The following is a 17,598-nucleotide window of genomic DNA, read 5'->3' as shown; positions in this document are numbered from 1 at the left end:
GAATAATTTTTCATCAACATTTCATGACGTTGATGCAAGTCTGTTCCGGAAGCTTTTTGCTTTTCTTTGATAAGTGTGTTGACACAAAACCAAGAAAATCTGTACCTTTCTTAATAGCCCCTTTGTTAGCTGTGATGCCTTTTTTCATTTCAAATACGATGCCATTCATACAAACAGTTTAGTGTACCTGGGATGGAACACTTACACTCGGTTACGAGCAATTTAGCTGCTTACCTTAACTACAGAAGAGGAACCTGGGTTCTGAAACTCCTATTTGTGCAAAAGTCAGGATCACTGAATTTTCAGCAGCGATTTTGTTGTGGGTTGTTAAGGTTTTGTTTTTTCTTTTTCAAACAACATAACACCACCTTTTTTGATATCTGACGACATGCTTGTTCTTCAGAGTCTCCTCTGATATATTCTGATACGGATTGTATTAAATCAGGGCAGTGGTCTCACATAACTTACTGCTTTCTGTACAAAATTTTTGTTAGCTTTTCAGTTATATCAGCTATTTTAGAAGATACTGACTGACCTACAAGTCTCCTGTTTAATGTTAAAAACCAAAAAAGCTACTGTGTGCAAATAATTGACTAAATTTCTTGATTGTCTCTTACAGGTAGTTTGTATTGGTTCAATGGCAGAATTGGAAGAGCTGTCTGGAGTGAAAGTCACGGATCTCCATCGAGAAAGGTCAGTCACAGAGGCTGTGAACTAGTTATTAAAAATAGTTGAACAGACATAAAAATACTGGTTTTCTTTGCCTTAACCCCAGGAAACAGATTTAGGGAAAATAGAAAAGTGGTAGGAAGTTTTGTAGTTAACTTATATAGGTTTTCCTTTCTGCTGTCTTGGAAGCTGTTAATGCAAAAAAAATATATTTCTAAAATAGTTTTAAATCGTAAAAATTATCAAAGGAAATGCTGACTTTTGTGAAGAATCATTAAAATTAAACCCAAAGCTCCTGTCATACCTAATGTCTAGCTTAAAGTTAACGTTTTGGGCTGAATCTTCTTTTTGTTTAGAATTTGTCTGTCTATCTTTTCCCATAGTATTGATCACTTAACTATCCCTTCACGTTGTGGCAAGGGCTTACTGCACCGAGTCCCTGAAGTTTTTGATTGCTGGTTTGAGAGTGGAAGCATGCCTTATGCACAAGTCCATTATCCATTTGAAAACAAGAAAGAACTCGAAGATGCTTTCCCTGCTGACTTCATTGCTGAAGGCATTGACCAAACCAGAGGATGGTAATTTTCTGCTGCTTTTTATGTGATGATATTGCCTCGCATCTATTGCCATGCTGTTACATCTGGATGATCCTTGAATGTTGTATAGATAAGTGTATGATTTCTTTTTTACAGTAAAATTCAAGGTATTCTAAAGCCTGGTGACAAAAATGTTTCAGAAAGACAGCATGTTAGCGAGCAGTCGTCTTGGCTCTTGCGGAAAATATCGTTGGGTAATAGGGCAGATCTTTGGCCTGGTAAGGAAGAATGTCAGTAGCTGAACTACCATAGAACATGAGTTATCTACTAGAAACAGCAGCAATTGAGTCAGTTGAAATGGAAGCCAGTGTTTTGAGGATTTCAGACCAATGTGTAGGCTAGTAATTTTTGCCCCCTAGATTAAACTGAATTTTGGGTTTTTATGAGTAGGGAGAAAACAAGTCAAACATTATGTTGTGAATATTTTATAGTTTACAAAAATCAAATTTCCTAACTGTAAACTTAATCTGCTTAGTTTATTCCTCTCTGGATAAATGGTTTTCAATCATTGATGAAAATTGTTCTCTGATCTCAGATTTTCTGAGTAATGTTCTCATACATATATGCATACATACATACAGTTTTAGTTTTGGCATTTTTAAGTGTTTATTCTATTTTTGAAGTTCGAGGTTGGCTGTGAAAACTGACAGGTTTTTAAGAGGAATTTTTGTGTTTTCTAGATTAGTGCATTTGACTATGTACCAGTAGAACTCTTCCATCCAGTAACTTGAGGTATTAAACTAAATTCCTCTGGAGCACAGTTGGCACCTCCCTCCGCCGCCTCCTCTACTCCCCCAACAAACCAACCCACTGAAACAATGAAGTAAGAGGTGGGCTTTTGCACATTTGTGAAGTTGAGGGCGAGGTTTATACATACTCTCAAAGCCAGGAGGATTGAGTAAGGAAACATTTGGGGCATGATACTAAATGAGAATAAGATCCACGAATCTAGCAAAAGGTGTCTTTGCTTTGCAACCCCCTACATGTGGTGCAAAAAACCATCTAGGTTCTCAAAACAGAAGTTACATTTGCAAGTCTGGCAATTAGAGAGGGACCACCTAAGTCTTGCTTAGCAGGACATGGACTCCTCGTGGCATACAGAATACTTTTCAGAATATAGCTGCAACTTACCTAGTTAGTGCTATGCATGATGTTTGTAATGGGTCCTCAAAGCAGTACTTCACATAGGTCAGCATCAGGGCAACCTGATAAACCTGGTTAAAGTGGCCTTTTACATATATAGTGACCTATTTTTGTATTTATTTTTCCCAAAATAGGCCATCTGTTTGTGTTGATCTTTAACCTTGTGCTCTCTACAGTTGTGTATCACAGCTTATTAGTCCTGGTGCTTTTCAGTGTTAGTATACAGCTAAATGTTGTTGAGTAGCACGAAGCCCAGCAGTGGAGGGATGCGTTGATCTCATTTGCAGGTTGCTATTTTGGGCTTGCTGTGCTTCAGGCAGCGTTGGATCTGCTGTAGGCAGTGAACCCTGTGTTTCTTCATTTACTTGGTTTTCTTTACTGTTGCGTATAGCATGTGGATACTGTTAATTTGACAAATGCTGATTTAGGAAATATTAAATGGAATGTTATCTCCTTTATTATATTTAAATAATACCTGTTTCACTTTGAAGGAGTGTGATAGGTTTTGTTTATCTGGGAGAAAACCTGCTTACTCTGCAGTAGCTGTGCTTTGGGGACTGGAGGAGGTTAGTACAGTGTTAGAATGAAGAAGGAATGGAGAAAAATAGCTTGAAAAGTTGTAATACTAGTGATCACATGTATTAGTCTTTCTGCAGCATTGTTCATTATGCCGACAAAAAGAGAAATAAAGACTTAGCTTTCTCTCTTTCTTATTCTTTCTTTCTATCTGAAAAATTGTGCAGTTTTTCTTGCTGATTTGTTTGTTTTTAGAAAATCGATAAATAAAAGAACATGATAAAGAAATATAAAATGTATGCAAAAGGCATGGTCAGAAACTGATTTTCTCCCTGTTACACCTTAAAAAGATAAAAGGGCATTTTTTGTAATTTGGGTGCCAAAAAATGCAAACAAAAAATTTTGACAACATGTAATCATTCTTACACTGTGCAGGGGAGCTATTGAATTGTAAAAGTTCGACAGAATTAAAAATGGCTTGAGGTTTTTATGTGGATACAAAAATTTATTCCTGGTGGTTACAATTCCAGTAAAAATATAGGAGGAGTGATCAATTTTAGGTTTCAGGGTTTAGCTATTTGAGATTGGGATGTCACAGTGGATTAGTGTGTGTCATATCCTTACTGCAGTTTTTTAGTGCTGCTCTCCTTTGAAGCATGTGTGGGAGACATGACAGATAAGTCTGATCTCATATGCATCCAATGAAGCTCTCTAATGCCATTAAAGAATGCATTTGTAATACACAAGTTGGCCTTTTTTCCTTAGTAAGCTGAACAGTTGAATTAGTGAAACAATTCAGAAGATTGGCCCTGGAAAAATAACAGCAGAAGTCCAAGCTGATGCTGATGGTGGCTGTGGTTGTAGACACACACCTGCTGTGCTTCATTTGGAGCCCACACGCTTGTGGTGCGTGCTGTAGGCGATGTGCAAATGGAGACTTTCATACCACACTCTGCAGCAGATTGCTTTTTGTTTTTAACATCAGCATAAGAGCTAATGTAAGCCTTCACGGTACCCAAATCTGTCTCTTCTGTTTGTGGGTGGAATATCAAAATGCTTGCCTCAGTCAGGCACGGGGAACAGGCTGCCCAGGGAAGAGGTTGGATCGCCATCCCTGGAGGTATTTAAAGGACATACACACATGGTGCTTAGGGACATGATTTAGTGGTGGACTTGGTGGTGTTAGGTTTATGGTTGGGCTCAATCTTAAAGATTTTTTCCAGCCTAAATGACTCTGTGGGTCTATGCTTATACCTTTCCCCCAGTGCTCGTGCCTGTTCATAAGCTGGTGCGTTGGTAGCAGCTAGTGTTCTGTGATATCCCAATGAGCATTTTTGCTTGGTGAAAGAAAGAAGGAATTAAGATGTGAGATGGTGGGGTTTTCTTGCTAAAAGGTAAAGCTGTCTCAGGTGGTTCTTTAGAAGGGTTCTCATTCTAAAACTGTTAGGCTTTTAGTTAACTTTTCCTAAGTCTTTGGAAAAAATGAGGATATTTTGAAGAGAATACACATGTATCTCTCTGCTAGTATGACAGTGCTATATCATAGGCCTAAGTGAACAACCAGGTGGTAAGTTCTGGAGTGTTAAGAGCATAGTACTAGAATTTTTTATTATTATTTTTTTTCAAGTGTTCTTTATAAAGTGTTAAGATTCCAAATGAAAATGTCTTTTTTGTCAGGTCAGAGACTGCAGCTGATGTGAAGTGTGGATTGGTAGGTGGTAGAATGCTCAGGAGGTGGAGGCCTGGTGGCTTCTGTTTGAACAGAGAAGAGGAGAAAGTCGAGGGAGACAAGGGGAAAATTGTGACCAAGGTGATGAGCTAGGAGAGTGATCATCTTAAAATTTCTGTATGGATATGGGAGTGAGCTGAATTATATTTGTTAAGGCCAGAGGAAAAAAAGCCTTAGAGTAGTTGGGTTGTAAGACACTCAGTCTGGACAGATTGGTAGGAAAGGCTCTGTCTCTGTCTATAGAGAGATGCAACAAGATTCCTAGTCGTGGTCAGGATGTGGTGGCCTACAGGGAATTCATAGTTGAAGGTTTTTGGCATGAACCACAGGATTATGAATTTAGTCACAACTGTTGAAGAAAGCAGAAAACAGGGAATGCTTTCTTGCTTTGGGGGGAGTGGAAGAGGAGGGGAGAAGAACAAAGAAGTGGATTTCTGTCTCTGTGCTGTTAATGGTGTGTTTTACTATTTTTTTGGCTGGCAGCTATATATCTGCAAGGACAAAACTAGAAGCAGGCAGATTTGCAGTCTTATAACAGTCTCCAACTAAGGCACCTCATCACTGAGGCTGGTTGGGTTTGGCAACACAACATAAAATTTGTGAAAAGTTCTTGGATGTATTTTTTTCAGGTCCCATAGGAAAACTGTACAGACAGACTAAGACAAACAGTATTGAAATGTCATCTTAGTTGCTTCTGCTTTGTTCTTTTTAACTGCAAATTCACCTGCTCTAATATGAGAATTTGCAACCAGTTTGCAGGAAGTGATGGGGGTTTATCAATGAGGCACCTTCATACTAAATACTGAAGTACTGACATGTTTGTAATGAACTGGCAGTCTTGTGGGCTTGAGGTGCTGATCATCTGAGTAAACGCTCAGATGTTTGTGTTTAGGGGTTTTCTTTGTTGAGAATTAAGGTGGGGATTTTTAGTGTATGGGTGTGCGTGCAGGTGGAGGAGTGGCAGTGCGAAGTCATGAAATTACAATGCAATTTAATAGAGTAGTATCCTGCAGTGTAAATTAAGGTGATTTAGAGAGTTAAAAGCCTGAGAGATAAGCATCAGGGTTGTGATGTATACCACTTAATAAATGCTGTAATGCGCACAGTAACCTTCACAGAGCCCTGGACCCTCAACTGTCAGAATAATGCTTTTGCAATTATGGACAGCTTTTTGATAAAAACTACTTTGGAATATATAGATGGACTTATTTTTCCCTGCTAAAAGTGTTTCTTGACTAAATCTTCATGCAAATGCATAGTTCTAGGCATAACCTCCTGTGCCTTATTCCAAATGAATTAGCTTTTTTATAATCATCTGCTGTTCTAAGGTTGCTAAGCAATCATTGGTGTGATACTCATTTTTAACCAGGAAGGCTGTGGCCCACCCTCCAGTTATTTTCTTAAAAGTAGCTGCCAGCAGTGCAGTTACAGAAGCTCATTGATACCTCCTTTGGTGACGGTTCTAACTCCTGGGTTTGAAATTATTATTACACCATCTTGCACCTCCCCTTAATTTCTCAGATACAATCATATAGCAATATATTGAACAATAGGTGCCTGTACTTGCTCCAGCACTAATGTTTTAAGTGTCCTAGACAGTTTATAGAGTTATTGTAAACACATAAAACGGTGGGGGGAGACGGGGGACCCCCTACTACCCTTGGTTGTGGAGAACACAGACATTCTTGTATTTTCTAGTGACAGCTAATGTAACCAGCAAAGTTGGTTTGATGGGTAGGAAGCTCTGCTCACTTTTCCTACCTTGCTGTTACGCTCCCAGCAGTAACGGCTGTGTTGTCTGCTAGGCCGAAGAATACACACATTCACTCTTCCCCCCCTCCCCATCCTGTTTGCTGTGTTTGTTGCTGACTGATTCTCTGTTCAGAGATTTACAGGGAGCTTGTTCAGGGACAGAATTATCTGTTTTGTATTAAAGGGGAAACTGCTACAATTTTCTTCTTCATGTGCTTCCTAATGCTTACTGTTACAGTTTTTCAACCTTCTTAGACTAGCAGGTCACAGCTGAGCAAACAGCACAATATGCTACAAAGAGTAAAAAGGTCTACTTAGAACGAGCTCTTCTCTGAGTCTGCCACGTGAATGTTCCACATACATATGCTACAGTAAAACAACAGAATGGAACTTCTTTGGCAATGAAAGACATGCAGACTTTAGCTTGGCGTATCCACAGTGTCATGCTTATGTTGTCTGTTGTTTCAGGTTCTACACTCTGTTGGTGCTGTCCACTGCTCTCTTTGGAAGGCCTCCTTTCAAGAATGTCATTGTGAATGGCCTTGTTCTTGCCAGGTTTGTATATCAGTCAGTTCTTTCCGGAACAGATTTTTAGTCAAAGAGCATTTTGGATAAGCCCCTGCGAGTTGTAAATTAAATCTGAAATGGACTTTGGAGCTGTTAAGACTTGCAAGGGGGATATTGGTGTTGCAGGAGGTAAGAGGCACCTGAGAGTGTGAGGTTTACACATCCCAGCTAGCAGTTGCACTAGGTTTTTTCCAGCTGGATTAGCTCTTCCTAGAGAGAGAGCAAATAAGTAACAAGACAGAATAGGAATTAAATTATACCTGTTATAGAGAGTAAAGGAGATTATAAATCTAGTTTCAGATGTAATTTTAATTAAGTTAATTATATGTTTCCCTGTATTTTCAAATAAAGCTTTTTCAGTGGGCTGGAGGGACTGATGCAAAACAAGTGTGTCTTCCCTCAGCTTTGGTAGGGAAGGACAGATTTCCTGCTTAGTTTCATAAAATGGGAGTCTCTTGCGTTGGGGTTTTGGGTTTTGGGCTTTTTCCAGTTGCTCTTGTGGGTTCAACAGTCATACTGAAATTATGTGCTAATATATAATTATGCCTATGCTACCAAGAAGATAATAGGACAAAAAAATTAAGCTGGATTTGAGGGGCCTTTTTTCTTTATCAGTGTATTACAAGAATTCTGGAAATTTCTGCCTGCTTTCTGGTATTTTCTAGTGATGGCCAAAAAATGAGCAAGAGGAAGAAGAACTATCCTGATCCAATGAGTATTGTAAATAGTTATGGAGCTGATGCACTAAGGTAGGATTTGTTTAATTAATGCGCAATCTGATATGTTAGCTTTCTGTTCATAGGAGACATTTACCAGGAGGCCTTCTTAGGGGTTTTTGACAATTAGCAGTAGGAAGAAAGATAATTTTAGAAACTTCTGGAGCACTATGGCAGCCAAATAACTGAAAGAATGGATGACTCAAAAGAACTGGCAATAGTTACAGTGTCTGGACTTTCTATACCCTTTGTCCTATCTCCCTTAAGGCTGGTAACGACCAAAGCTAACGTGCTGCTGGGAGGGAGGCCTTTGGTCAGAAATGCGTGGCCCATTTGTACAGAATGCTTCCCCTGGAGCCATCGCCGGCTGCTGGGGCAGCTAATCATCTGAGTTGAGCCAGCGAAAATTTGAATAAAATCTTTGAGAACAGCGCTATTGATTTACTGTTAAATCATTTTAGGGAAGGATTAATGTATAATGCACAGAAATGTATGTTTGCTGCTCGTACTGTACATTTTCTAAAGAGAAAGCATTTCATTTTTGTTGATATAAGTATATAATATGTACCTGATAGCAGTGAAACCAGAAGAGCAGAAGTGGAGCAGCCTAATGTGTATATATAAATTGTTCTGGTCAAACAGATTAAACGCAGTTCAAGTGTTTCATTAAAATCATACTAATGTATAAACGTAATTATGCAGTCACCTGGTACTTAGGCTAGATGTGCTAACAACATGCATGAAGTGTTACCTTGAGGTAAAGGTACAATAAAGACGTTTTAATAACTTCGGGAGTATACTACTTACAGGTTTCTCAAGAGCCCTGTAGTTCTTGGTGTATATATAAGAAAACTTACATCTTACACATTGAATTGTATGTTAAAACTATACATGGTAATGGTTGGGCTTTGGGAATGAAAGTTTGATGTACCATGTTTTTTTGTTTGAGAAAGGTGATTGTTGCTTGTTCTAGATAGTTTAAAAAAAAAACAAATGTGAAGTTCCTTTTTATTTCAAGCTTTAGCATTTAAAAGATCTAGTAAATTATCTTATATATGTTTACAGTGGAGAGTTGGGTGGATTTCTTAAATTTGATCAAGATTGTTCTTTGCAAATGGTCAACGTGTATTAGCAGAGTATCAGTGAATTGGTAGCTGGAACGATGTGAGTGAAGAGGGTTGGAGTTACTCTTATTAGAAATTTCTAAATTGCAGGTAATGGTTATGCTGGAAAAGATCTGCCTTTTTTTATAAAAAAAACCAAAAAATATCAAACACCAGAAGTTACACTTCCATTATGCATGTTTTTTTATATCTAAAACGCTAATTCATTTTTCTGCCTGTGTACTCATTCTTTAATGTCACATTTATTTATACATACACCCACACAGAGAGTAAACAGCATTGCAGGCTAGGCTCATTTATGGAAGGAGCTCTGTGATTCACTTGTCTCTGCTTATTCACTGAAGCGCTTGATGTGTTCTGTTTATAGAAAAAGCTACAACTGAGGTTTTTTTTCCTTGGCACTGCTTCCCTGCAGAGTTACTTTAGCTTTTGCAGTACACATATATATATTTTTTTTTAACTACAGCTTTGAAGTATTCTCAGCAGTAGCTTGATAAATAGATCAGCAGAAAATACAGATAGAAGTTGTTTAAATGAACATGGAGTTGAATGGAAAGGGCAAACAGAAGTTTTAACAGCACAATAAATTTAACAACCCAACTTCAAACTTCATGAAATTTGAATCCTGTGTGAAATCTGTAAGAATGGTCAAAAACAGTTAAATAGTATTTGCAAGCCCTCTTGCTCTCATATATCCTGAGGTAAGTGTTGCTGTTAGAAGTGGATGTTACATTCTCCTCTCAATCTGTTCTTAAAATGAAGAAGAAATAACAGTGCCACAGACTACTGTTTTAGAGACATGAAAGGAAGGTTACTTCATTGTTTCTCCTACGTTGTTAGAAAACTTGATAATACTGGCTTGATTTGAGGACAGTTTTATTTTCTTCCCAGTGGCTAATATCGCTAGGTGTAACAATTGACAGAACTCTTGCTTCATTGGGTGTCTTATTTCTCTTTCCATATAATAGATGTAAGTATCTTTGCATTGGAATAATTCAGGAAACTACTGGTTTTTTTAATATTTACATATTGTAAGGCAGTGCAGGGCTGCTATGTTAAAAAAAAACCCCAAAACTCAACAAAAAAACCCACCCAACAACAAACCCAAAATAAAACTGTAGCCTCGGAGAGCTACTTTTTTCTATAATATCTCATGCTAAGAGCTATTTTAGGAAGTTCTCTGGCAGTTTTGGAAGCAGGTGCTGCCGAGGTGTGTGCTGCGGGGCAGTGTAGCGGGTCCTTCCCTCACAGCCCTGGCTGGGTTGTGTTGCTGCCCCCTCAGGAGGAGAACTGGGGGCACTTGGAAGTAGTCGTTGTTCCAGGTGAGTCCCAAACTGGTAAAAGGCCTGGAGTAGCTGGTGTCCCCTGGGGCCAGACCTGCTCTCGTATTCAGAGCAAAGTTTTGTTTGACTTCTGAAATAAATAATGAGTAATAAGCACATAAGTAATCATAATGGGAGTTTTGGTTTCAATACGTACTTAGAAATTTTGGTTTCATGTAAGGACTTAGTAGTTCAGTATTAATGCTTAATTGTTCTGTACTTTCGTGAATTTTAATTTAAATTCAGATAGGTTTAACTTTTTTTCAATACAGTACTGAAAATACCCATTTCTCTGCTGCATTATTGTCCATTTACTTTGGCAGATCTATTTTTTTGTGTATTCATTTTTATGTAAGAAACCTTCTCCTGAAGAATTTAGGATCTGGTATTCTTCAATGTGCTGTGTCAAACCCCATTAAGATTTTAAAGCCTCCTAAAGGAAGTGCCTGTAATGATATCTTAGTTTAGAATCACAATTTAAGAAGTTGATAAAATGTGAGAAAATGAGTTAATAAATTTCTATTGAGAAATGCCACAATATTTTTAAAAAAATACTTAGATTGGTTTTCATATTTGGAAAAGTAAAAAAGGTGTATCTAAATCAAGTTTGTATTATTTTTTTTTATATCCGCAAAAGACCTGGTTTCTTTTTGCGTTAACTTCATAGATACCAGTTTGTCTCCATGCACAGAATATTTGTTTAGGGAAGAAGATGGGATAAAGTATAAAGATGATTTTTTTGCAAACTCCCGGCTGGTGAGGAAGCTGGGGGACACGTCTGTGTCTCTCTGAAATGAGGAACAGTTAGCTTGAGAAAGAGTGACCTGAGGACGATGTCCCTAGGCAGGGTGGATTCTCTGTGTAGGTGAACCCCCTTGGCTGAGGTGGGCACGGTTCTGTGAGGGGCTGCTTCTGACAGAGGAGTCCGCATCACCTGAATCCTCAGCTTCACTCCTTCAGAGCTGTTTCTGGAGCCAAGGCACATTTGTGTTGGTGGGAGGTATAGCCTTTGTCCTCTTCTGGGGGTGTTTTTCTTGAAAATGTTAATTTCTGCTGTTTTACTTTGGTTTGCCTATTTTGCCTTGCTCCTTAGCCCCATGTTTGTGATGGACCCAAAGCTTTTTATAATTGAGGAAGTTAACTAGACTGAGTAGAAGAGTACTGTGTCATTGTCAAGAAATTAAAAATATTGCCGAAACAATAGGTGCCATTCTAAAGATGAGGATTCCATGCCTCCACTGCTTGTTTTATACTGCAATAGCATCTCGGCATGTGTTATCACTTCAGTTAATTTCTAGAGTAAAAAAGAAAATTTCTATTCAAATTCCCTGTGCAGTATCCTAAAAATAATCGTGTAGCACTAGGAAGTAAATTGTTGTATGTTCAACACGTTATGTGCTTACAATACTGTCTTCCTTCGTCATTGGTGTGCAACTGCTCCCTTGGCTATCTTTCTCCTGCTGTGCAGCTCTCTAGGGTTTACTGTACGTTTAAGTGCGTTTCTACCAGCATATGTAGTTTTAAGCTTTGAACTATGGTGTTCTTATTTTGCAGGTTATACCTGATCAATTCCCCTGTGGTAAGAGCAGAAAATCTGAGATTTAAGGAGGAAGGAGTAAGGGATATACTGAAGGATGTCTTCCTGCCCTGGTACAATGCATATCGCTTTCTTGTTCAGAACATTCAGATCCTGCAACATAAGGTACAGATCTCTCGAGCATGGAAGAGCAAAATGCAAGGGGCTTTGTGCTTTTTCCACTGGTGGAGTGAATTAGCATCGCAGAGAAACTTAGACTGTGACTCTGGAGGTCATCTCATCTTTACCTCCTTGCTCAAAGCAAGGCTGACTTCAGAGTTAGATGAGGTTGTATATACTTGCTGTTCATTTCAGTGTTGTTTGCTGTTAGTACCCTGTTTTACAAAGCTATAATCACCCTGCATCTTTTTCTTCTTGACCAAGCTTATATAGACAGGAGGAGTGGAAGGTGGAGGATTGTTGAGACATAACGGCTATCATTTCTTGGATTAGGGTGCTCTTGATTCCCTTTATTTCAAATAAATGTGATGCTATTGCATTCATACTCTTGAAATTAGAGAACAAGATAGGGACTTAATTTGTGGGGTTAATAAATGCTAAGAAATTCTCTGCTGCTAGTCACCTTGCTGGGAGCACCAGTTATAAGCCACATACCACATGTGCTTGAGGGAATCCTTCTGAAGTGGCCGTACTAAGCCTAGGTGGTTTCCTAGTAATTGCCTTATCAGTGTTTGTGTAGTAGCTTGGAGGCAGTAGGTGTCACTCATACTGCTTTGAGTGCTGCTTTTTTTTTTTTTTGGGTTGTTTCTGTTACCTCGTGTCATGTAGCCAGGCATGGCTACATCACAGGAAGGATGCTGTCGGAGAATAGCATCTGGACAGCAAGTTTCTCTCCAGCAAGAACTTTGCTTAATAGCATACAGATTTAACACAAATAGAACTGCAAATAAGTAAAGACAGTTATTTTCAGTAGCAGCTGCTGTGACAATTTCTTGAGCTAACTCATTTACTGAAACTTTAATTATGAACCTGCATAGAAATGTTTAACTTGGGAATACTCAATACTGAATACATTAGCCACAGCATGAAGATTGCCTTCTGTAACATGACAGTTCATTTTTTTAAAAAGTTAAATTTAAATACAACTTTTTTTTTTTTTAAAAAAAAAGGAATGGAAAGGTAAATCATCATGAAAGCAATAATGCTTTAGACTTGTAGATTACATTTGAAGCCTGCTAAAAAATGCTGCGTGAGTGACATGAGTTTCTACACTTCCAGAATAAAAGCAAGATTAAAATTTCTTATGGTAATTTTTTTTATTTAAATTAAAGATTTTATGTGTATATCATATAGTTTCTGTTGAAACCAGTTTTAATCTTTCAGCTGAGATTAATGCTAGAAGTTTGCCACTTGTTAGTGCAAAGTTTTATGGGAGAGTGGGAACTAAGCAAAAAAAGGTCAAACCTTGTACTACACATGAAACTACAGTAGCAGCTTAAATTGCAGTGAAGAGCTGTCATTTGAAGCAATAAAGGAAGCTGACTTCAGTAAATAATGCAGTAAATAGGTGACTTAAATGGGTTTATGTTTTTACAACAACCCCTTTTGGGAAGAAAGTCTAGTAACTTCCTAGATCCTAATATTTAGCAGATACTTTCTTAGGATCCCTAGACAGCATTCATCAGACAGACTTTAACGCATTGCCCCAGAAATATACTTGTTTTTCCTGTTTGACCTTAGAATTATCTAAAGTGTGCTTTGCAGCTTTTTGCTGTAATCCCATTAGATCTTGCAAGGTCAGCCAAACTGGAGATGGAAGATCCCAGTGGAAAATCCCAGTGCTTAAGCAGATAGTTTTAGTAATTCAGCAGATGTAATTTTTCTTCGTAGAGATAGTGAAACCTTTCCTATGCATCATACTAGGCAAAAGAATGTGCTATTAGAGGAGATGGTGCTTAAATTAGATTTCATGCACAGGTTTAAACAACTTCATTGTATTCTGCCTCCTGCAAGAGAGGAACTACAGTCCCAGTGTCCTGGATGCAGTCTTAACAATTTTATGCTTACTGTAATTACCACAGTAATTGTAGTTGGTTAAATGATTGCTGACCTCACACTGGGATTGCTGCACTTCTGCATGAGCAGATGCATTTCTTGCCTGAAAATCTTCTCCTTTTGTACTGTGTAAGTGGATGCATAATTTCTGGGTTGAATAACGCAAACAGATTTTTTTCATCTAGATCCCAAGGGAACGGAAGGTCCAAAGACTCTTAAAACCAGATGTTAAATATAGTTTGTAAATCTGGGAAAAAACCCCAACCAACCAAAACCAAGCCCCTGTTTTCTGTCAGTCCTAAAAATGCTCACATGGAAGAGAGTCAGACTGTAGGCACCAACAAGGGTGTCCACCTCTTTTTTTTTTTTTTTTTTTTTTTTTCCCCAGGTTATCATGTTCTTCTCTGTTCCAATCTGTTGAAATTGTCACATGCTCTTAAAAAGCAATTACATTGTTTATTTGCCCTTACCCCAAATCGAGTTCGTCATCATAGATGAAAGTTATGCAAATTCCAGAGTCCTCCCCTGTGTCTGGACGTTCTGGCGTACGCTGCAGCAGGGGCAGAGCGGCTGCGTGCCGTCGCGTGCAGTGCTGCCTTTTGCCTGGGTGAAGAGCTGGCCTCCTTTGTAGCTGAAGGTGTGATGTGGTGAGATAGCAGCAGTGGGAGCCAGGTTTTCCTCAGCTACTCCTCTTACATGTGTCTGGAATTTAATGTTCTTTCTTAGGAAACCAGCATAACCCAGTGATGGTGGCGCATTATTGGTGGCTGACAGGTGCTTCGATACAGAGGTTTGAATGTATACCCCTTATGACTTGAAAATGTGTTTTGTGTTTTTATGTTAACGGTAGGATGAGGGAAGAGAATTCCTCTACAATGAGAACACAGTTAAGGAGAGCAATAACATCATGGATAAATGGATTCTTTCTTTCACGCAGTCGCTCATTCAGTTCTTCAAAGCTGAAATGGCAGGTATGCATGTGGCGGGGCGGGGGTTTAACCTCAGATTAGAGAGCTAGCCACTTCATCCAGAGATTCCCAGATTCCACATGAGACTTGCAGTTCAGATAAAAGGAAGGAAATCTTTAACCAGCTACCATCATACATGGAATGCTGCTTTCATGGGTGTTAATACAGACTTTGCTGTGCTTGTTCATGAGATTTCAAAACCTGATAAGGCTGCTCTTGTCACGGCTAATGCTATGAGCTCAGTGATACAGCCTGTTGCTGTAATAACATCTTCTGCACTGCTTGGAGTGATTAATAATACTGTAGTAATAACTAAAGGACAGCAGTGAAAAGGAAGGCAAATATAATTTGGGGAAGCTCTAGAAAAAGGGTAAAATGGACGCTACTCAAGTTAGCTAAATAAAATATTTTGAGAGGTATGTGAGCACGAGAGATACGTTTTCCCCTGCATAGTTCCATGGAGAGGGTTTCTCTAATCACGTTGGGAGTGTGCGCAGAGGGATGGCATAAGATTAGGATATTGCGTAGCTGTAAGAAGACCCTCTCCTTGTTTTTCTTCCTGCATGTTGTCTTTTTTTATTATCCCATGCCATCCCATGTTATAATAAGACATTATCAGTTGTAAGGAGAAAGTGCCGCCAGTGTCCTCGGAAGTAGTTGGTCTGATCCAGTAAGCTTGCAAACTTGCAGGTAAAGTCACAACAGGATTTGAAGAGGTTTTGGTGCCTTTTAGTATCTAGGTTTCTAGTACCCTTAAAAAAGGTGGCTTTTGCCACTGTAGTTCCTGTTTATGAATAAACAAACAACTCCCCATGTGCCTGTGATCTGAAGTTACCCTTGGAGGAATTTTTAGAAGCCATCTGCAAATGCGCTTGGGCCTAGGGAAGGAAGGTATTTGTGGGGTAATAGGTAATGAAGAAACAGCTAAATGCCAGATCTGAGTTTGAGGACACAGGACAGTCCTCCCCTGCTTCAGTCATCTCTTATATTCCCCTCTCTTAGACTGGCGTGATGTTCACTCTCGCCAAGGCCAGTTAGATGAATTTATCTTGCTACAGTAGATAAAGCAGTAATTTTGGTAATAACAAAATTCAGGTGAGGTCATCTAAGAACATTTCATTAAAGGAAGAAAGAATCCTCAAGCTACCAAAACTGGGAGTATGACAAAAGCTGTCTGTTCACACAAATGTGGCTTCTTCATAGAAGCTTCATCCTTGAAATTTGGTGGTGGTGTGTGTTCAGTTTTGTGTGTTGCCAAACAGAAATATGCAGAGCCTATATAAGTATACCTGCTGCACGGTACAGAGGAAAATACATCGAGGGACAGTGGAAAATTCATTTGTGAATGTGTACCTGAGATCTTGGATTAGTGCATGATTTAAACAGAAATAGTGTTTGTAGGAAGATGAGCGTGGGGGCAGAAACTTGAATTCACTGCTCTGGATTTCTAAGAGGAAGATGAAGCTAATAAAAAGTGATGCGTCAGCTGACATCTTTACAAAGCAAGAAGCTCCCTCCAAGCAGGAGAAGAAAATTCCTGCTGGAAAATGACAATGTAAAGACTTTAAAGACCGTAGTGTTGGTGTTAAGTCCTATTGTCGTGTGTTAGATGAACGTAGTGTGATGTGCTCATCAAATGAGCGACACATTTCACTTGGAAGGGATTAATAAATATGATTTTCCCATTTATTTTTCTGCATAAACTCTGAATTCAGTCAGATGATAATGAGACGCAGTAAATGTGTACTGCAACATGATACTTATGGGCTAATGTTTTTTTTAAAAAAAACTTGTTTGGATTTTTTTAAAAAGTTTTCTACTTCATATGACTTGGGAAAAAAATCAGGAAGAGGCAAGGGAAGATTATAATGGTGACTGATAACCTCAGATGTTAAAGGAGATAAATACACAATACAAGCTTCATTTTAGAACCCAAAATAATAATAATGAAAAAATAATAAATACAGAAGCTGTTGTGGAGGTGGCATGATGTGAGCAAATACAACTGATTGCATTCGCCAGCTAGTGCCGTACAGCTCTGTTACCCACAAGATGTATGAAGCCCCCCGCTGTCTCTGCTGTGTGTAAAACGTAGCTGAGGCGGTGGTGCTGAGGTGGCGTTTGGGCACCATCTGCCAAAGAAATGGTGCGGTCGGTGCCGTAACGGCTGGTCCTGCTGCTGTGCGCGTGATCCTGTGTGAGGACGTCGGGGCTTGGTGCAGAATGGCAAGGGGACACCGCTGACCAGAAACACGGTGCAATGAGCTTAGGTTCTTCCCAAGCATGTTCTGTCGTGGAGCTACATTTGACACTGATCACTGGCGTCTAGAAAAATGTTTCTGTGGAGTGAAAGTGATGTTAATTGTGCCCCAGTTTCTACTGGTAGTTTGAGTAGCCAGCAGTATTTCAGCTGTAACAGAGTCCCTGCCACTTCAGTATTGACCTCACTTGAATAGACTGAGGGTGGTGGCGGGGAACATAACCTCCATACATACTCCAACTTTGGGATGCTTTGGAGAGCCCAGGAAAGACGTTGGGAAGGTTTAGCAATCCTGTGCTAGCCCCGGCTTGGTGGAGAGCTGCTGGCTTCCTAGAACATAACCGTTTGGAGGAAAGGAGATGCTACCTGTCGGAAAGCAGCATCGTTTCAGTTATTCATGGCAAATTGGTAAAAGTATTGCCATGACATGACACCATGCGTGTGTGTGTGTGTAAGAGGGTTGTTGCTGTTGTGTGTTGTCTGTGGTTTAACGTGTGCCCCAAGCCGGAGCTGCAGACGTGGTGCCTTCAGGAGCACTGCGTGTAACCGCTGCAGCAGCCGCTGGTGTGGCCTGCTTAGTTTACTTTGATAACAACACTTACGCAAATCAGTTATTTCCTATGGAATAGTGGTATAGTTTCCCC

The 17,598-nt window shown here is 39.3% G+C and overlaps 1 protein-coding gene across 2 annotated transcripts in view; it reads left to right on the top strand.

The window, feature by feature from the left end:
• Positions 1-17,598, top strand: part of IARS1 (isoleucyl-tRNA synthetase 1) — a 112,382-nt gene that overhangs the window by 60,729 nt on the left and 34,055 nt on the right. For both annotated transcript variants that reach the window (XM_055807031.1, XM_005229913.4), the window contains exons 16-21: positions 620-693; positions 1,053-1,247; positions 6,874-6,960; positions 7,638-7,721; positions 11,689-11,836; positions 14,577-14,697. In XM_055807031.1, coding sequence (XP_055663006.1) covers positions 620-693; positions 1,053-1,247; positions 6,874-6,960; positions 7,638-7,721; positions 11,689-11,836; positions 14,577-14,697 — 709 coding nt within the window. The remainder of the gene's footprint in view (positions 1-619; positions 694-1,052; positions 1,248-6,873; positions 6,961-7,637; positions 7,722-11,688; positions 11,837-14,576; positions 14,698-17,598) is intronic.

This window comes from Falco peregrinus, chromosome 5 (genome assembly GCF_023634155.1).
Source record: "Falco peregrinus isolate bFalPer1 chromosome 5, bFalPer1.pri, whole genome shotgun sequence".
Taxonomy (NCBI): Eukaryota; Metazoa; Chordata; class Aves; order Falconiformes; family Falconidae; genus Falco; species Falco peregrinus.
This window is presented reverse-complemented; position numbering and strand designations above follow the sequence as displayed.